The 17,353-nt window shown below is 38.3% G+C and overlaps 2 protein-coding genes across 3 annotated transcripts; one reads left to right on the forward strand and one right to left on the reverse strand.

Annotated features, from left to right (window-relative positions):
- The first annotated feature begins 115 nt into the window (after positions 1-115).
- Positions 116-4,566, forward strand: prf1.5 (perforin 1.5). Its single transcript, XM_067521325.1, has 5 exons — positions 116-1,055; positions 1,363-1,638; positions 2,168-2,439; positions 3,124-3,265; positions 3,378-4,566. The coding sequence occupies exons 2-5, from the start codon at positions 1,369-1,371 to the stop codon at positions 4,263-4,265; spliced, it is 1,572 nt and encodes a 523-aa protein (XP_067377426.1). The 5' UTR covers positions 116-1,055; positions 1,363-1,368; the 3' UTR covers positions 4,266-4,566.
- Positions 4,567-4,854: 288 nt separating this feature from the next.
- smarcad1a (SWI/SNF-related, matrix-associated actin-dependent regulator of chromatin, subfamily a, containing DEAD/H box 1 a) lies at positions 4,855-16,703 on the reverse strand. Of its 2 annotated transcripts, XM_067521322.1 has the most exons (23): positions 16,234-16,703; positions 15,396-15,534; positions 15,193-15,322; positions 14,911-14,980; positions 14,424-14,518; positions 13,994-14,095; positions 13,407-13,485; positions 12,576-13,267; positions 11,778-11,974; positions 11,122-11,212; positions 10,600-10,699; positions 10,261-10,320; positions 9,842-9,917; positions 9,605-9,740; positions 9,342-9,473; positions 9,015-9,110; positions 8,590-8,707; positions 8,361-8,476; positions 7,875-8,063; positions 7,649-7,767; positions 7,137-7,319; positions 6,779-6,888; positions 4,855-5,849 (listed from the first exon to the last, which is right to left on the reverse strand). In XM_067521322.1, exons 1-23 carry the CDS (start codon positions 16,346-16,348, stop codon positions 5,788-5,790), a joined length of 3,207 nt encoding a protein of 1,068 aa, XP_067377423.1. In that variant the 5' UTR covers positions 16,349-16,703; the 3' UTR covers positions 4,855-5,787. The 2 variants fall into 2 exon arrangements, with proteins under 2 accessions (XP_067377423.1, XP_067377424.1); XM_067521323.1 differs by lacking the exon at positions 6,779-6,888.
- Between the last annotated feature and the right edge of the window lie 650 nt (positions 16,704-17,353).

A 17,353-nucleotide genomic window follows, 5' to 3' on the forward strand; every position in this document is an offset into this window, starting at 1 on the left:
TTTATGTGTGGTATGCCTGTTTTTTCTTTACTTTATAAAACACTAGAATGTCAAATAAAATTTGATAAACATGCCTTGGCAAGTAGACACCAATAGTAATCACCCTACTGCTATTGGTGTTATGGTCAAAGTTAAATATAGACAGAGAGACTGTAATCATATTTTGGGTGTAGGTTTAGTAAAAAATGCATAAATCCCATCTGAGGCAAACTCTCAAGAAGAAAGGATCCACAAGCTGGTTAGCTGGTGGCACGAAAGCACATTTTTCCTTTCTATTTATAACAGTAAAACTAAGCTAAATAATAAAATCTTTCTCTGTCTTAAAGCTCTTGCCCTGAGTAAGGTTTATCTTCCCTGACCTGACTGAGAAAACCACCGACATTCCATCCACATCCTTAAATATACAATGGGAAAGCTGACCTCATAGTTTTGGTGAGAAAATCACTGTATAGGCAAGCTGGTTCAAACCAAAATAGTAGACCAAAATAGTCATTCCAAAATATATACATGCAATAAATGTACACGCACATCTACTTCCTGTAAAGAGGGCTCTGCTTATTGTGCATCTTCACTCGTGACTGTACAAGAATCTCCCTTCCTCCTACAGACACAATTACAGAGAGAAAGAGACATACACAGCTGTGGGGGATTCATAGAGCAGGATCTTGAAAATAAAAACAGAACCACTCATGCTGAGGAAATTGCTAAATCCTTTAGGGAGAGAGAAAAGAGCAGGAATAAAGGGACAGATACATAGCCCTGTAACAGGGAAACTCCCTTCTCGGTGTGTTTCATAGAGCAGAGGACAGACAAAAGAGTGCACTCACCAGGCTTTCAGCACAGCCTGCCCGTAAAGCTCTCCTAACCGTGATTTAATTTCCAGCAGGATCAAGATTTTAGTCAGCTTGCAGGTCATCATTTACAGTGAACCGGTGCATTGATGGGAATGGTAAACAAAGACGGTGTTTTATTAAGAGAAGAAAGCTAAAGCCTGACATTTCCTAAAAGCAGACAAAGGCACTACGTGAGGGACAATAAATCAGATACATTTTAAGGTAAGACTGCACATGTTCCTATGGTTTGTGAGTTTGATGTGCACGTTTTTAGTGTTGGCACAACATCTGTGCCAGGATTACTGTATATACAGAAGAGAGGATTAGAAGCTCACGTGCATTTTCTGTGTTACAGACAAAATTCATCTATATTTGGTCTGCTTACTGTGTAACCTGTGTAAATGTATGTGAATTTAAAGATAACAAAACATAATTTGTATGACATAGACCTTAAGCGTTATGGGGGTATTTAGAAGCCAAAAAAATCCTTACACGCATTCTGATGTTCGATGTTCTCTGTTACATTTAGGTAACCATGCCAGTACAAGGATATCAACTGAGAAACTCCATTCTGTTTATATGGGCTTTGCCAGTTATATTAGAGGTCTACATGGTCCGGGGCTGCTGGACTGGCTCAGGATCACAATGTGAGAAAGCTGCTTTAGTCCCAGGTCACAACCTGGCAGGAGAGGGTTTTGATGTGGTGCGGATGCGCCGAACAGGGGCATATGTCATCAATGTCAAAGGTCATGCGGATGACAACTACACCTGCACACTGTGTCCAAACCGCTTCCAAAAAGGACAGGTGATGACCTTCTCACTCTTTTTTTACAGCACCTTCACTCAGTCTAAATATCCTTCACTTATTTCCATCCAAAACTCAACATTTTTTCGAATTTTGTACCTCCTGCTGTTTTTGCCTTTGTACTACCTCACACTTCCTTTAACCATTACCTTACTCCACCTGCAACCTAACGCAATCCAATAAAGCTTATTTGCCATATATTCATTTTTATAAATAACTTTTATGTTATTTTGGGTGGTGGAGTAAGAGGTGGTTCTAATGTTGTGGCCACCTTATTTAAAATGAACCAGGGGCCAAAACGTTAGAACCCACTTTTAATGTAATGCAGTCCAGTACGACTAACACCCACTGTGACCTTAAAAATAAACACATACCATTAGCACCTTTCTGACAGTTTCAAATTAAAAACTAACTTTGCAAAAGCCACATTCATTGCAGAGCTGCTGCTTGGATTACATTAGATTCTATAGGTGTATGGAATTAAGAGGCCAGTGAGTGTAAATCCTGTAATTTTTTTCCCCTTCCTTAGATTCAGAAGCTCCCAGCAGCAGTGCTCGACTGGCGTCCCTTCAGCCGCTGCAGTAAGCAGCTTTCCAGTGCCCTCCATCACTCTGTGGAATCTCTGCTGCGCAGCTCCAACTCCCTGGTTAACAACAACTGGGACCTCGGTCTGAGCCTTGACGATGTTGGGAAGGCAGTGCTGGGTGGAAGCCGCTCGGACCTGGCAAAATTTGCCCGTTCACAGCACAGTGTGGATAAAGCCACTTTTGCTATCCATGAAATCAGTTGCACTTACTACAGGTAGACAGTAGACAGGAGTGGGGTTGGAAAAAAATGGGGGTAAAATGATATATTTGACAGGATTACTGTAATAACCTTTTAATTTATTAAAGAACAAAATCTTTGAAAGTGGTTATCAATGCAGTATTGTCTGAGTATGATGACAAGAATGAGCTAAATGTTGCTAAAGGTTTCTTGATGTTCCCTGCATGTAATGAAGCCTGTACACGGATTAGCCATAACATTATCACCACTGACAGTATAAGTGAATAACAATGATCACCTCGTTGCAATGGCACCTGGAAGTGGGTGGGATAGAAAGGGGCAGAAAGTGAAGAGCTCTTGAAAGTTATATGTTGGAATTAAAGCTGATTTCACAGCAAAAGTGGGACTTAATATTAGACACATATTGGTCGGAATATTATGGCTAATAGGTATATAGATACAATTGGCCCAAGTGGGTCACAGGCTTATATAGGTTAAAGTTTAAAGAAGGCCTGAATGACAGCTTACAGATGATTCTTTGATCCCTGTGTCATGTGGGTTTAGAAAATATTTTGAGAAATAATGATGCATGAAAGAACAAAACCCCATTTTTGGAAAACCCGTCGTTGAACTTTGCCGTTTCTTGTTTTTTTAAAGAAAAATCAAAACGATATTCTCACTGTGTCATGTCAGAACTCCACATGCCTATTGTTCTTCTAGCTATAGGGTGGCGGATCATCCCCAGCTGAGTGCAGAGTTCACAAAGCATCTGAGGAGACTCCCACAGAGTTTAAACACAAGCCAAAACAAAGCTCTATACAGACGACTGATCGACACTTACGGAACACACTACATACACCAGGTCAGAAAAAGTGATTGCTTGCCTTGTACTGTACCTCACTTTGCTTCGTAGGTCACTTTGGATTAAAGGGTCTGCCAACTGAGTTTTTAGCCTTCATATTTGTGTTTCCTAGGTCCAGCTTGGTGGTAAGGTGAGGCGAATCACAGCCTTCAGGACCTGCCTGGCCTCACTGAAAGGTTTCTCAGAGACTGAAATCAAAAACTGTCTGAACATTGAGCTGCGAATGGCTCTAGGTTTCCTTCCTGCTAATGCATCATTTTCCAATAAGTGTGACAAACTCCTAAAGGGCAATATGAGCATGGGGTTCTACCAAGGCTTTATGACGCATAAGATTGAAATTGTTGGCGGGGAGAGATATTTCCCAGACATTCTCTACCAGCAAGATCCATCAGAGGCTTACCACAGCTGGATGAACAGCCTGCATGATAACCCTGATGTGGTTTCTTATGCCATCTTCCCTCTTCATCATCTGGTGGAAGACAGGCAGATAAGTGCTAATTTGAGAAGCACTGTCACAGACTATATTAAAGAGAGCCAGCTGCATGAGGATCAGTTTGGTTTAAAAAACTGCTCCCCGACTCCCAACTTGGACCACAACTGCTGTCCTTTAAGGGCTGGTAGAGGAACTCTCAGACTGGAGATCCACAGAGCTGCAGGTCTTAGGGCAGATACCTTCACAAAAACAGATGCCTATGTGAAGATTTTCTACAATGGCATATACGAGGAGACCGAGACAATTAAGGACAACAATGACCCAGTGTGGAATGCGACATATGACTTTGGCTCAGTTGAACTGGGTCAGGATTTGAGGTTTGAAGTCTGGGATAGAGATGTACTTTACAATGACATAGCAGGGAGATGCGTTGTCTTTCCTGAGCGAGGAACTCACTCCCTCAGCTGTCAGCTCAGCAAAGGAGTCCTCTATTTCACCTACACCATCAAATGTGATGCCCATTTGACGGGCTTCAGGTGTGGTCGGTATTCCCCCAGGGCAGAGTAGTTTACCAGATTTAATGTACCCAGTTTTTTGATTTAGTGTTATATATCATTTTGCTATTATTTTAACTGCAACCATTTGTGAGAACTCTGAATAGATTTTTTACAGCTTAAACATACTCAACGTTTATTTAATCTAGTCTTTAGGGAAAATCTTTTTTTATAGTTGTCTGCTACTTACTAGTCTTGTATTGCCTCAATATTGAACAACAAAAGTCAGTGTCTTTTTGCTTCCGGTGTACATACCAAAATAAATAAACTTATATAATAAAAGAACAAAAATAAAGAACTCTGCTCTCTACCATTTGCATAAATAACCGAGTTGTCCTATGCCTGATGCAAAGGTATACAGTATTCTCACAACAGATAACAAGGTTAAACATGTACTTAGACACAAATATACTAATTCAGTTGAAATCCACGTGAAGATTTCTAGAACTGCGTTTTGAGACATTTGTATTTGTTAGCATTATATTTTATTTAAATCAGAAAAAAGCATGTATGCAGAAGTTTGGCTGCATTGTTTGCTAGTGGTTTAGCAGCAGGTGAATCATTTATACATATTTTAAAAAACTGTTGAATACTGATCACACTTCTATTTATTCAAATATTTATTATTCAGTTTAAACAGGAACCTAAAAAACATACAAATGCCTTAGTAAAAGCTTTTACAGTAACACTTTCACACTTACAACACAATTGTCACCTATACAGTACACAATGCGGTAGCTGCAATTATCCATTGTGTGGCTTTGCTCAAGATTAAAAAACCGAGTCAAAACCAACTGGAGCACCATATTTGTGTAAAACTTTCTGCGTTAGAGTTTCTTGTCCAAGAATAGTTTTACACGATAAAAAAAACTGAGTTTTGTGTACTAAACGCATCTGTGTTGGGAAAAACAAAATATACAGTGACGGATAACTAGAACTTCTTGAACTGTATTAACTTGACTTTTTATGTGACCACAACTGCTGAAAGGTTTGATCAGGAATGGCAGCAGGGGAAATCAATGTAAATGGCTATTTAAAGCCAGCATATATAAATAACACAAGGCAGCACTTACATTACAGGGGTTATGGGAATTTAAATTGTAAAACTTTGTTTCAGTCATAATATTAGGAGTATCACAAAGTTCACTCCAGAACATGCAGTGTTTAGAAGATCAGTCCAAACCACCTTTAAACATGTTTTTTTTTTCAAGTTTCAACAGCATTGACCCCTCTCACATACTAACACATCAAGTGCAAATTATTTAAAAAGGCAATTTGTTTTGTTTAGCCTATGTATACATATACACACTGATATTAAACTCAAGTAACAAAAAAACAAAAAGTTTTCAGGCACAACTACAATGCTGCACAGGATACTATCAAATACCTATCATTTTGTATGCCAGCATGGCAGTAGTTTTCCAGTATAGACACGAAATGGTGTTTATTCAGTCAGAACACTCAAGCCTCCCCAGAATAAAAGCAATGTCATCAAAAATGTACTGTTACACTCTCATGTTTCATGTGTTTGTGAATCATAGTCCCAGTGAGGCTTTCAGCAAAGATGCCATGTCTTCAGGTATGGTCCCTTCATTACCTAAAGAACAAATAATGCTTAATTTTTCCATTTGTTATTCATTCAAAAACGAAGTGTTTGACTTCAAACAATATAAGGTTTGGGCAAATGCATATTAGAGCAATATGTGAAGCTCTACACTTACTGCTTACACGTTGGCCTGCAAACTAACATGATGTTTAATGAGATTCAGGGTACAATGAAGTGTTCATCAGAAAAACTACTCTTCTAACAGTTTTAGACTGATTTCTGAATATATATATATATATATATATATATATATATATATATATATATATATATATATATATTCATAGTTTATCTCTTCTAATAAATGGCAGCCAAGAAAGACCCTGGGTTTTTCCTCCATAGAGAACTACATAGGAGCCATCTCTGTCAGAGTTCTTGCTGCCTCCAGCTCAGTAAGACTCTTCAGGTCTCTTCGTGGAAAACACAATTTTCTAACTAAAGTCTGGCGTTACTTTTCTCTCATGTGACATACATCAGCCTCTCTTGTTTTAACAGTTCAGTTATAATGTGCGAGAAAACAAGCCATCATGGTTCTCTTATTACAGTTGTGGTTCTTTTTAGGCAGTTTTTACGGACCCGAGTTATTAAACGCTTCTGTTAATTCTGAGCAAAGCTCACTACTATTAAAGCTGCACATGAAGGTAGTACTACCTCTAGAATGTGCTCATTCTGGTTCATCTGGCGAGGTAAATACTCTGTTTCAGAGAACTATGTGCATTACTAGGGCCTGGGCTCTGATGAATATTAAAATTACCTACTTGTTGTCTTTAGTTCTGACTTTCTTACTTTGCACAAGGCATCAAGTGTTTCCTATTAAATTAACTTCTCAATTTCTTACCTGTGCAAACCAAAAAGTCTCAGCTTAATCAATTTACTACAGTTATCAGAGTGTGCGTGCATGTGTGTACATATCTGCTCACCTTGTTCAGCAGCAGTCATGTCTTGCTCTAGCTTCAGTTTCTTGTGGCTCAACCGCAGCATGCAATCTTCTATACTGTCCTTACTTATTAGCTTAATCACCTGTACAGTCCTGACAAATGGTGATGCATGTTAGTCATTACAGTAAATCTATACGTTAACACTTTTCTGAAGGGAAACATTTTTATTAAGAGGTCCTGTGATGTCTTTTTTTTAACCCTTTGTAACCATATCAGAATCAGTATGCATATATCAGAATTGTTTTCACGTGACTGCTGATGAGAGGAAATTCAAATTATAAGACCTGGTTAAGGAGAAGTTATCCCAGAAAAACAGTATTATTAATTCATGTCATCTCACCTTGTCTGGCCTACACGGTGACACCTGTCCTCTGCCTGTTTGTCATTGTAGGGATTGCAGTCAATGTCATGTAGGATGACAACATTAGCTGAGGTTAGGTTGATGCCCAGACCACCAGCACGTGTTGACAACAGGAATACAAATATGTCAGGGTCCGTGTTGAACTCATCGATCAAAACAATCCTGCAGAACAAAGCCATAATTTTAGCCATTACATCTGACACATCATACGATGCCAGAGTTAAATGACAACATAGTTTCATTTTCTTCAATGTGATAAGCCTTTTCACTCTGAAGGAAGTCAGTATATTACTTTATCAAAATCCAAATGTTTGCAAAGGCAATAAGTCCATTGTGAAGGATGCTGCATAATAGCAAGAATCAAACCATATGCAGCAAGGTTATTATTAGTCTTTTATCAGATTTTAAATTAATAGGAAGAGGTTTTTCGTGATACTGTTGTGTACAGTGTCTGTGTAGCCTTCCTGGCTAAATTGATGTGGGACTCTGACCTGTCAGCTATGGGTGTGGATCCATCTAGTCGGACATAACGATGGTTGAGATGTTTCAGCAGCACTTCCACAATGTCCAGCATCATGGTGAACTGACTGAATAATACCACTCGGTCACCCTGTATAATGAGAGGACAGGTTATATCATGTTTTATCTGTGCAAAACAAAACAAAATGCTGAATGTACTGACTGAGTAACAAAAGGTTTCTGTATAACTGCATTTACCTTGTTTTTAAGTGAGGCTAGCAGCTCGGTGAGGTGGTGGAATTTCCCTGAGTCAAGCAGGAGATTGTTTTCAAGCTGGTAGGAGCTGATGGACGAGTACTGCTGACACAGTCGATGCAGCTCAAAGTCTGACATCACTTCCATGTCCTCCTGAATCAGGGCAGCATCTGCATCAAAGTGAGTTGGTTCCTGTGAGCAAGAAGTATGGAGGACACATTGAACACGTGGGAGCAGACAAATTGCACTTGTACAATAACAGTAGAGGCGTTATTTTCTGTTGTATTCTGTTAGAATAGATAAAGAAGCCAATAAAAATAAACACTGAAAACAGTTCTATCAACATAAGCAATTTTTGCTATTTTTATCTAGTAATAAAGTTATTTTAGTTAGCACTAATGCTATCAACATAATTACCCTCTATTTTCATTTATATAAACATAACACACACACACACACACACACGGCCTGTCAGAGAGGAAGACTGACCTTGAGCATAAGTTTGCTCATGGCTTTAAGCTTTTCTGTGGTATAATATTGTCTATGCAGCAGAGGGTGGTTGGCCATTTTCCTTAACTGCATCATCACATTACACAACTCACGCTCTGTAGAGAAAAGGCATAAGTGAATTTAAATGCAAACTGCAATTTGTATTATTGGTTTAAAATATTGTTCTAACATAGAATAGAGTAACTGCAGCCAATTAAATGGGACCTACTCTCGCCGTTAGTTGAACTTCCCAGCTTTTTGAAGAGGGTCTGGTAGAGAACCTGCTGTTTTTCACTCATTGAGCAGAACTCTATTTTCTCTTCCTTAGCTGGCAGCTGCTTGAGGACCTGGAGTAAAAGGAAAAAAAATACCATTTGTTATTCACAATCCTTTACAACGGTTTTTAAAAATTAAAACTGTTTGTGTGACAGTGAAAATTTGTTTCAGAAAAATAGCAAAATAAGCATACAACTGCCTGGATAGAGGAGTTCATTACTTTTCTTTCCTATTAAAGTTTTTCAACAAAGTTGCATGCAGAGATGAATTTTGCTCAGCAGGTTAAAAATATCCAGAAATTCACCAAGCTGGGAGAATAAGTTATACAGTATAATAATTAAACAATACAAATTCATACTTTTTGCCATTTGTACTCACCTCGCTCTTGACTCTTCGGAGGATAAAAGGTTTCATGATGAGTTTGGCCTGTGAAATACGATCCCTCTCAAAGCGACTCTGCTCCTCGTGGGATTTCTGACACAATGCAATGTTTAAAAATAAGTGACTACATCATTAGGATTCAAAATCATGTCTTTATATCTAAACATTTCATTAATATATATAACTCAATAATATTTAGGTATTCAACAAGGTAAAAGCAGGCATAGATTTCCAGATGTTGGGCATGCAGTTGTTTGGTGGCAACCAGCTTCAATTGGTGCAGCTACCCCAAAACATACAGAGCATCTGGTGAAAAACACTCACCATAGAAAACATTTTGGACAGCTGTGTAGTGGAGCTGGAGAACATAGAAGGCATAATGAAGTTCAGAAGAGAAATGAGCTCCAAGAGGTTGTTCTGTAGGGGGGTTCCTGTCAGCAGCAAGCGATGCTCTGCCTACATACATGGGGGAAAAAAAATAAAAATAAAAAATAAGTCAACCACTAATATGAAGTCACCACAAAATTGGGTGGGCGTAGTGGGGGAACGGTTAATAAAAATGAACGAAAATTTGTCAAGAAACTAACATTAATAGCCATAAGGTGGCGGTAACGCAGAGAGTTCATGTTCTTGAGCATGTGACCTTCATCAAACACAGCATATTTCAGGCGCAGCTTACGGAAAAGGCTGCGGTCATTATCATTTCCTATGGCCAAGTTGTACCTGTTGAGCATATCAGACACAAGGAGAACAAAGTCTTTTTGGAGTTCCTTTACTTTAATGATCTATAGAATTGAATATGGAATGTCTGCGTGTCTGCTCACGTGGTCACAATGACATCAAACTCAACGTCTTCATTGAGGATATCGTGTCTGAGGTAGCGACGGTCCTCCATAGATCCTGTATAGAACAGATAGACAAAAAGGGATTGATAAATAAAACAGCTGCAAGAACACACAGGGGGGTTTGTTTGTTTACTTATTTATTTATTTTTATTTTTTCACACAGAAACTTTGCCTCAGAGGAACGCACACTGCAGGTTTTTGCCTTTAGGTTTCATTAGCCTAAACTGGACTTTCCGGTTCCATTTTCCACCTACCAATGTAACTTATTGTTGGGTTTTATTACAGTGCTACTATTGAAAGAGTCCATTCAGCTTGCTTTACTATAGTGAATGTTTAAGGACAGAGGGAGAAAAACATGAGACATTTCAAATTAAAAAGAGTGAAAAGAGCATGGTTACCATAATAGACTAAAACTTTGAAGCTTGGACACCACAGTTTCAGCTCTCTGACCCAGTTATCTACATGAAAGAGGGAATGAGAACAGTAAAATCACAAACATACAACTGAATGTTTAAGTAGCACTTTAACAAAACAGGATTTAAAGAAGTTTAGTACAGACAACGTGAATAGACACAATCGTATTTTATTATCAATGGCAAATTAAATAAATGCATTTAAATACAATAGAGCAACGGCCATTTTTTTCTTACAAACAGCTTTCTCTCAAACCAAATGTATGACATAAATTATATACTATGCAAGTTTTAAAAAAAAAAGTGTTTTTGGAGGTACTTTACCCAGTGTAGAGGACGGCACAGTGATGAGGTGAGGACCTTCAATTCCATTCTGGTATAACTGGGCCAGAAATGCTATAGCCTGTATAGTTTTACCCAAACCCTTAGAAAAGAAGTGGAAAAGAGAGGAAACCGATACATGTAAACACAAAAACATGAATAAACAGCCAGGTGAACAAACAAAAAAGACATTTGCACTTCTGTGTTTCAGACCACATACTACCAATATAAACAACAAAAATACTGCAGTTTTAATTAACAAAGTTAAGCTACTTTGTTACTTAAAGTTTTCACTTCTAAAACCATGTTGAAGCTAAAAAAATACTTTTCTTCCCTGTACTTTTTGTTTATTCACCTGCACAATGGCCACATTTTCACTCAAAACACTCCAGAAACAAAATAGCACTTATTGATTCAACTGTGTCCTACTTGGCCTGTCATGACATCTAAGGTTATTTGCATATGTTTCAGCACCTCAGAAATGTCAGTAGTACACTTGGCCTCACCCCAGGCTGCTTTTCTTACCATTTCATCAGCAAGGATTCCACTCAGTTTGTGCTCATGCAGAAGCAGCAGCCACTTTAGGCCAATCAGCTGATAGGGTTTCAACTGGAACCTAAAGGACAACCAATAACAGGCTGAACAAAAGAATTTGATCTCTCAATTTTACAAAAACAATGCAGGTCACAGACAATAGGTAAATGATATGCACCTATATAGAGCCTTTCTACCCTGTTGGTACCCAAAGCACTTTACACTGCTTCTCATTCATCCATTGACAATCTCACACACACTTAAACACTGATGGGGGAGCTGCTACGCAGCTGGCCTACACTCAGTGTCTAGCTCTAGGACACTTCGACATTTGACTGGAGGAGCCGGGAATCGAACAAACAACCTTGGGATTGGTTGACAACTACTATACCTCCGTAGCCACAGTCACCCCAGATAAGTCCTAACAAGTTAATTGATAAGTTAATTGGTATGTTTTAAGCACCCAAAACACATCAGAAAAAGGTTACTATAAATTTATATTACAAAAGAATAAGACAAAGTATATAGTCATACGTCTACGTGTTAAAACAACATATAAGCCTTTCTGAAACTGTGTAAACTGGCTTAAAAGTGTCCGGGACTTATTTCAGACACTGTTAATTATATTATGAGTACATTTAACTCACTGGCTGTTGAGTATTCTGGGCTGTTTCATTGCCCCTGTGCCTTTGTCCATCACCCCAGTGACCTGTTTGACCATTTTTGAGGAGATGGTCTCACATTTGGACATCAACCCCAGAACAACCTTCCTCTCTTTGAGGACTACTCTGCAGCCCAACATTAACTCCTCCGAAAGTCCGTTGTCCTTGTGGAAGACGTCAACCTGAAAATAAAAGAATGTATTATTACAACATGTCCAGGGTTCAGACAGTGGCTGTTAAGCATTAAGGCACATTAAAGTTAATACAGTGAAAAATCTTGATATAATCCAATAAAGAATCACTGACTTAAATCATGGTCACTAAACATAAGTCATTGGAGAGTAAAGTGTCTTGTCAAGTATTTAGGTTTTATACATGCAAAAGGTGACAGAATAGTTTTAAGATCACATTAAAGACATATTTCACAGAAGAAAACACTACCTGTCACTACATTGCGTATGGAAATGGCAAAAAAACAGAACATGTGCTAAACATTATTACAATTAATGACTTCTCTCTGATAATATATAGATATTTAGAAAAAAAATAAAAAGTTTCTGAAAACTTCGGTCCAGATATTTCAGGTGGTGAAGTACTCTTAAAAAATCACAAAGACATTTTCCAGGTGATCAGTTGGATCATTTCGGACTATGACTGACTGTAGCTCTCAGATATATTTCTTCTGTTCGCCTTTCTCCATTGATAACTCAAGGAATCATGTGCATTATGTCTAAATTACATTTCTTATGCTGTTCAGAAACACAGACACACACAGTCTCTTACCAGGCTTTGCCAGCTCTGAAATGGTCTGAGTTCCACTATCTTCTGGGCCTTTTTAACAGAACAGCCAGCGATCAGCGAAAGTTCATCTATCGACGCATCCTGGAAGAATGAGAGCATCTCCTTCTTCAGTTCTGTCATGCCACCTTTAGAGTCCAGCTCATCATCCGAGTCCTCAAACTCGCTACTAACAGTGTCCTCCTCATTATCGTTCTCATCCTCAGAACTCACATGTTCATCTGAAGCACGTGCCTTTCTCCTTCTCTCAGCTGCCTGCTTCTTAGCTATACTGGTGCCACTGGCAAATCTCGAAAGCATCTGGGCGGCCGAGGAAGACGAGGAGGGCTTTGGGATGTTAGAGGTAGAGGTTTTCTTGACAGATGAAGATGAAGACACGGATGAAGCAGAATTTTTTGTAATCCATGAAGACAGAGTGGAAACTTTAGGGGGTTTGCTGCCCTCTGAGTCTGAATCATCTTCACTGTCCTTCGTAGCATCTGTGTCAACTGTACTGCTTCCCTCTGTTTCACTGATATTTCTATGGTCTCTGGAGTGTTTACGATCTGTTTTCTTTTTACTGTCTCCATGATTTGTGAGGCGATGCCGATCTCTGTGGTTCCTGCTCGACTTGTACTTGCTCTTTGATTTGTTGGATTTCTTTTCATCCGATTCAGGTGAGCTAAAGCTGGTATTATCTAAAAACAAGAAATAAAACATCAACAACAACAGTCTATAGCAACATCTGAAGGTGAGAAAGTGAAAAACAAATGTACACATGTGGGTAAAGTTAATGAAAAGATGACTAGATTTAGATGGAAGCTGTTGCGTTCACACCTGGGTCTGAAAACATCTGAAGAACTTGCAGAGCATCCTCAACATTCCAGTAATGTTCCTGGAGCACCATCCTCAGCTCCTACAACAAGACAGACATATCCACCATTTCCACAGTCAGCCTTCAAAATATTCATTGATGATATCAATCTGTTAGTATGTGTATTAATCACTTGCTGGAGTCCTGGGATGGCCTGGTGATTTATGTTTCTGTGTTGCTGCATATGCACCAGTTGGTTGGGTGTGTGCATTTTAATCAAAGACTTTTAATTGACTTATGTGCCCTGGTATGTCAAAGTTATTTCCCAGATAGACTAGTGTTCTTTACTTCCCATAGTTTGACAAGAAGAAATGAATGCCATCAACGCATTTTGCTTGATAGTTTGGTAATTTCTATTTTTCCTTATACATATACCAGCTGTTTCTGAATAAGATTCGGGTGAACAGGCCCAACAGATTTAATTTTCATGTGACGGTGAATCCGTCACAGTATATACAGACATTTCAAGTTTCAGAGAGTAAAATCAAATCGGACTAAAATGTATCTCAAAAGAAAATGGCTTGATGTGTTTTAGAGAAAGACTCTCTACCTCTTTGTCCTGGTCAGGAAACTTCTTCTGCAGTTTTTTTACCATGGCTTCTTGCTTGTCCCAGCTTGGCTTTTTAGCTTCATTATCCTCTTCATCAGAGACCTTTTCATTTATATACAAGAAAGTGAAAATGTTAACTGACAGGAAACTGCCAAAGAGATTTTGAACTGATAGCTCAAAATATATAATATATAATATTTGTGTTCATATCATCATCCTCACATACAATTCATTTGATTGTTCTTTCACAATGCTTGCCACTGTTCAACTCCACTATGCTTTAATACTCATTAACAGTTAACAGTGTAAAATAGTACAATAGAGCAAATACTTGGCTTATTTACAAATACAAATATAAAAAATGTTGAATGTTTAAACAATATACAAATATTATTTTAAATGATAATAGTTGTAGAATTATTATTCTTACCACTGATGATCTACGTTTCTTGCTGGGTTGAATTTCAGCACTGTCCTGAGAACCGCTAGATCCATCCTGCTTTCTCTTTCTGCCCTGGCCCAGGGCTAAAAGGACAAGACAGCCAGTGTTTTCAAAAGTTCTCAACTAGTCAAATATAATTTTTAGCGCATAGCACAGCTTTATGTGACATTTTTCCCAGACCTGGGAATATTATTATTCATTTAGAAACACCTCATTGCTTCAGGTTTGGTTTGTGGCCTTGGGTATAAACCAACATGACTGAAATTATCATTACCACTACAAAGCAAATCTACAAGTCTCCTCCATAAAACTGGGCTTTAGGGATTTTTGTAGACAACTGATGATTTTTTTTTTCTCCAACCACAAACCAAGCATTCTTCATGTTTAATACCTTAAAGGAAAGTGCTTAACTGTTCATGTGGAAATGCAGGTTGAGTATTGTCATTTTCTTATAAAACACAGTTTTTTTTTTTACCTTCTTTATTATCAAATTTTAGAAGGCAGGCAGCTACAGCACCATCCAACGTACTTGTGCTCCCAATGACCTGAAAATGGTAAACAATGAGGTGCAAAATAAAAAAAATTAAAAGATTAAAAAACTAAAAATGGTATAAATTAAACAGTTTATCATGTTTAGCCTCAAGCTGAACTAGTAAAAGCTATTAAGATAAATTATCATATATCTTGCATATATATATATTTTAGTAAAGTGTTATGTGCTAAAACTTTGTTACGCCTCTGTATTATCTTGTTTCACCTCTAGCAGCTCCTTTCTTGTCAACTGAGGAAACAACTCCAGCAGTTTGGCCATTTTTTCTTCTAATTCATTGTCCTCTTCATCTGTATGATCTGATACCACATTTTTTGATGATTTGCCAACAGGATACCTATAAAAGAAAGACAAAGACATGGTAAACAATATGAATCAGCTAAAATGTGAAAAGAAATGTTGTCACTTACTTGGATTTTTTGGGTGATGAGACCTTGGCTTTTGGTATAGAAATGACCTCATCCTCCTCTAGGTCAACAGTAAGAACTTCCTCAAAAACCACTCCTCGAGCATGAGATTTTGGTTGGGCTTTCACAGGTTTCTTCTGAGCTGTACAGCAAATTAGTTAATGCCAGTTAGCAGATGAATTCAAAGCAGTAGTAGATGAAAGAAAACAATGTTGATCCTTGCCTCTCATGAAAAAGTATGGCACCGTTTAAAGTTACAAACACTGTAGGCTTTGGGCTTGGCTCTATTAATGCACATGGTAAGTGCAGTAATAAGAGGAATTTGAGTGATACAGGAGAAAAACTGTCATGTGTCCACAAGTCAAACTCCCTGTAAGAAACTACATTATTTCAATAGGAACCTATCTGCTTCCTCCAGTAAAATAAATATAATGGATATGTACAAAAGATTATGCATAATTTGCTAGATCATGCCACTAATACCTAACTACTGTTAGGTACTAAATTACCGTTTAACGTGCAATTATAATTTCTTCAGATTTGATATTTAATGTCTGGGTGCAGTGACATTGCCTCGGCCAATTCGTAAATCGATTAACGCAACTTGTAATGACACGCGGTATGTGAGTACTGTGTTGTTTGAGTTGTCAACTTGTTTACTGCCAACTCTGCTCTCTACTGTACCTTCCCCTGTATAACAATGGGAAATAAAAGTCATTTTGACCAGCAGCACAAGACAGCACGTTAACATAGGCCATGTTACTTAACCGCTGCTAACAATAGCATAACTGACACATCTGGATATGAGCAGCCTAGGCTAGCTTTAACATCTGCTAGTTACCTGGCTTGTTCTCCTTCTCTGATTCTGGACTTTGGGAGCCGTTATCCTGGTCTTTGTTCGGTGCCGTCGTTACATTCTTGTCAAATCGAAAGCGGTCTAAATTAAACATACTCATTTTTAACAATCTATTACGCTCTTAACAGCGGCAGCTCTTTGTCTCTTTCTAGTCCGCAGTGTTTTCTCTCTGCAGTCGCATGAAACACAAAATTACTGTTAGCCAATGTGACAACCTAGCTAACTAGCGTCGGATGTTAGCATACAGCAGCCGTGACATCCGTCATTAAAAGGCAGTGATTTAAAAATGTCGCTGCCCCGTTTTTAATAGTAAGAATTTAAAACAGTTCGACTAATAACACGTTGATTTTGTATGAAGAAAAGCCTTTTGAGTCGTGTACAATAATTCTTGTTACAACACCGGTTTCCCGCGAACTCCACCGACCCCGGAGGATGCTGTGTCGGTGTTCCGGATGCGCTGATTGGTCAAAGGAAAAGGTGGGCGGGAATTAATCGGTGAGTCAAGATATTACACTGAAACCCACTTCCGTTCCTGTACTAAAATAATGTGTTTAATAGATTGAATTCTTAAAATCCATACACTCATTGCCTTTTTCCTCCCATATCCCTGCGACTACTTTAGCCTACTCGTCGTTTTTTACGTTGTCCTAAACGTTGTGTTGATCGTTTGATGCTACTTTGTGGCAAATTAGCGCATTCCTGTGGCGTAAATAAGAATAAGAGGTGAACTATCTCGACTTGAGGTCAAAAAGCAGTTATGAAAGTGAAGACAAAGCACTTACATTTACCTTACGCTGGTTTCTATACTCTTTGCGGAGTATAGAATCCTGGAGATACTGTGGAGTAAGAATAACTAAGGAAATCCAATATGCTAGACGTGCAAGATTAAATGTAAGCACATTATTTCCATGTGTGGATCGTTCAGTCTATGCCTACACTGCTCACTGATGCTTGGTAAAGAGGACAGAATTTGCAGTGGTCCATAACCAAATCTGTTTAAAGGGATTTGTTTTCCAAATAAATTTTATTTCTATTACAGTTAGCCAAATTCACCTGTTTCTGTATGCTATACAGCACTACACTCACATTTGTCATTTATTTACTG

Source organism: Channa argus, chromosome 11 (genome assembly GCF_033026475.1).
Source record: "Channa argus isolate prfri chromosome 11, Channa argus male v1.0, whole genome shotgun sequence".
NCBI lineage: Eukaryota > Metazoa > Chordata > Actinopteri > Anabantiformes > Channidae > Channa > Channa argus.

Coding starts and splice junctions, on each gene's coding strand:
- prf1.5 (XM_067521325.1), top strand. CDS start 1,369: ATGCCAGTACAAGGATATCAACTGAGAAACTCCATTCTGTTTATATGG. Junction 1,639..2,167: donor ACCGCTTCCAAAAAGGACAG/GTGATGACCTTC, acceptor CCCCTTCCTTAG/ATTCAGAAGCTCCCAGCAGC. Junction 3,266..3,377: donor GAACACACTACATACACCAG/GTCAGAAAAAGT, acceptor TGTGTTTCCTAG/GTCCAGCTTGGTGGTAAGGT.
- smarcad1a (XM_067521322.1), bottom strand. CDS start 16,348: ATGAGTATGTTTAATTTAGACCGCTTTCGATTTGACAAGAATGTAACG. Junction 14,519..14,910: donor AAAATTTGATAATAAAGAAG/GTAAAAAAAAAA, acceptor TTGTCCTTTTAG/CCCTGGGCCAGGGCAGAAAG. Junction 11,975..12,575: donor TTCAGAGCTGGCAAAGCCTG/GTAAGAGACTGT, acceptor TTTTATTTTCAG/GTTGACGTCTTCCACAAGGA.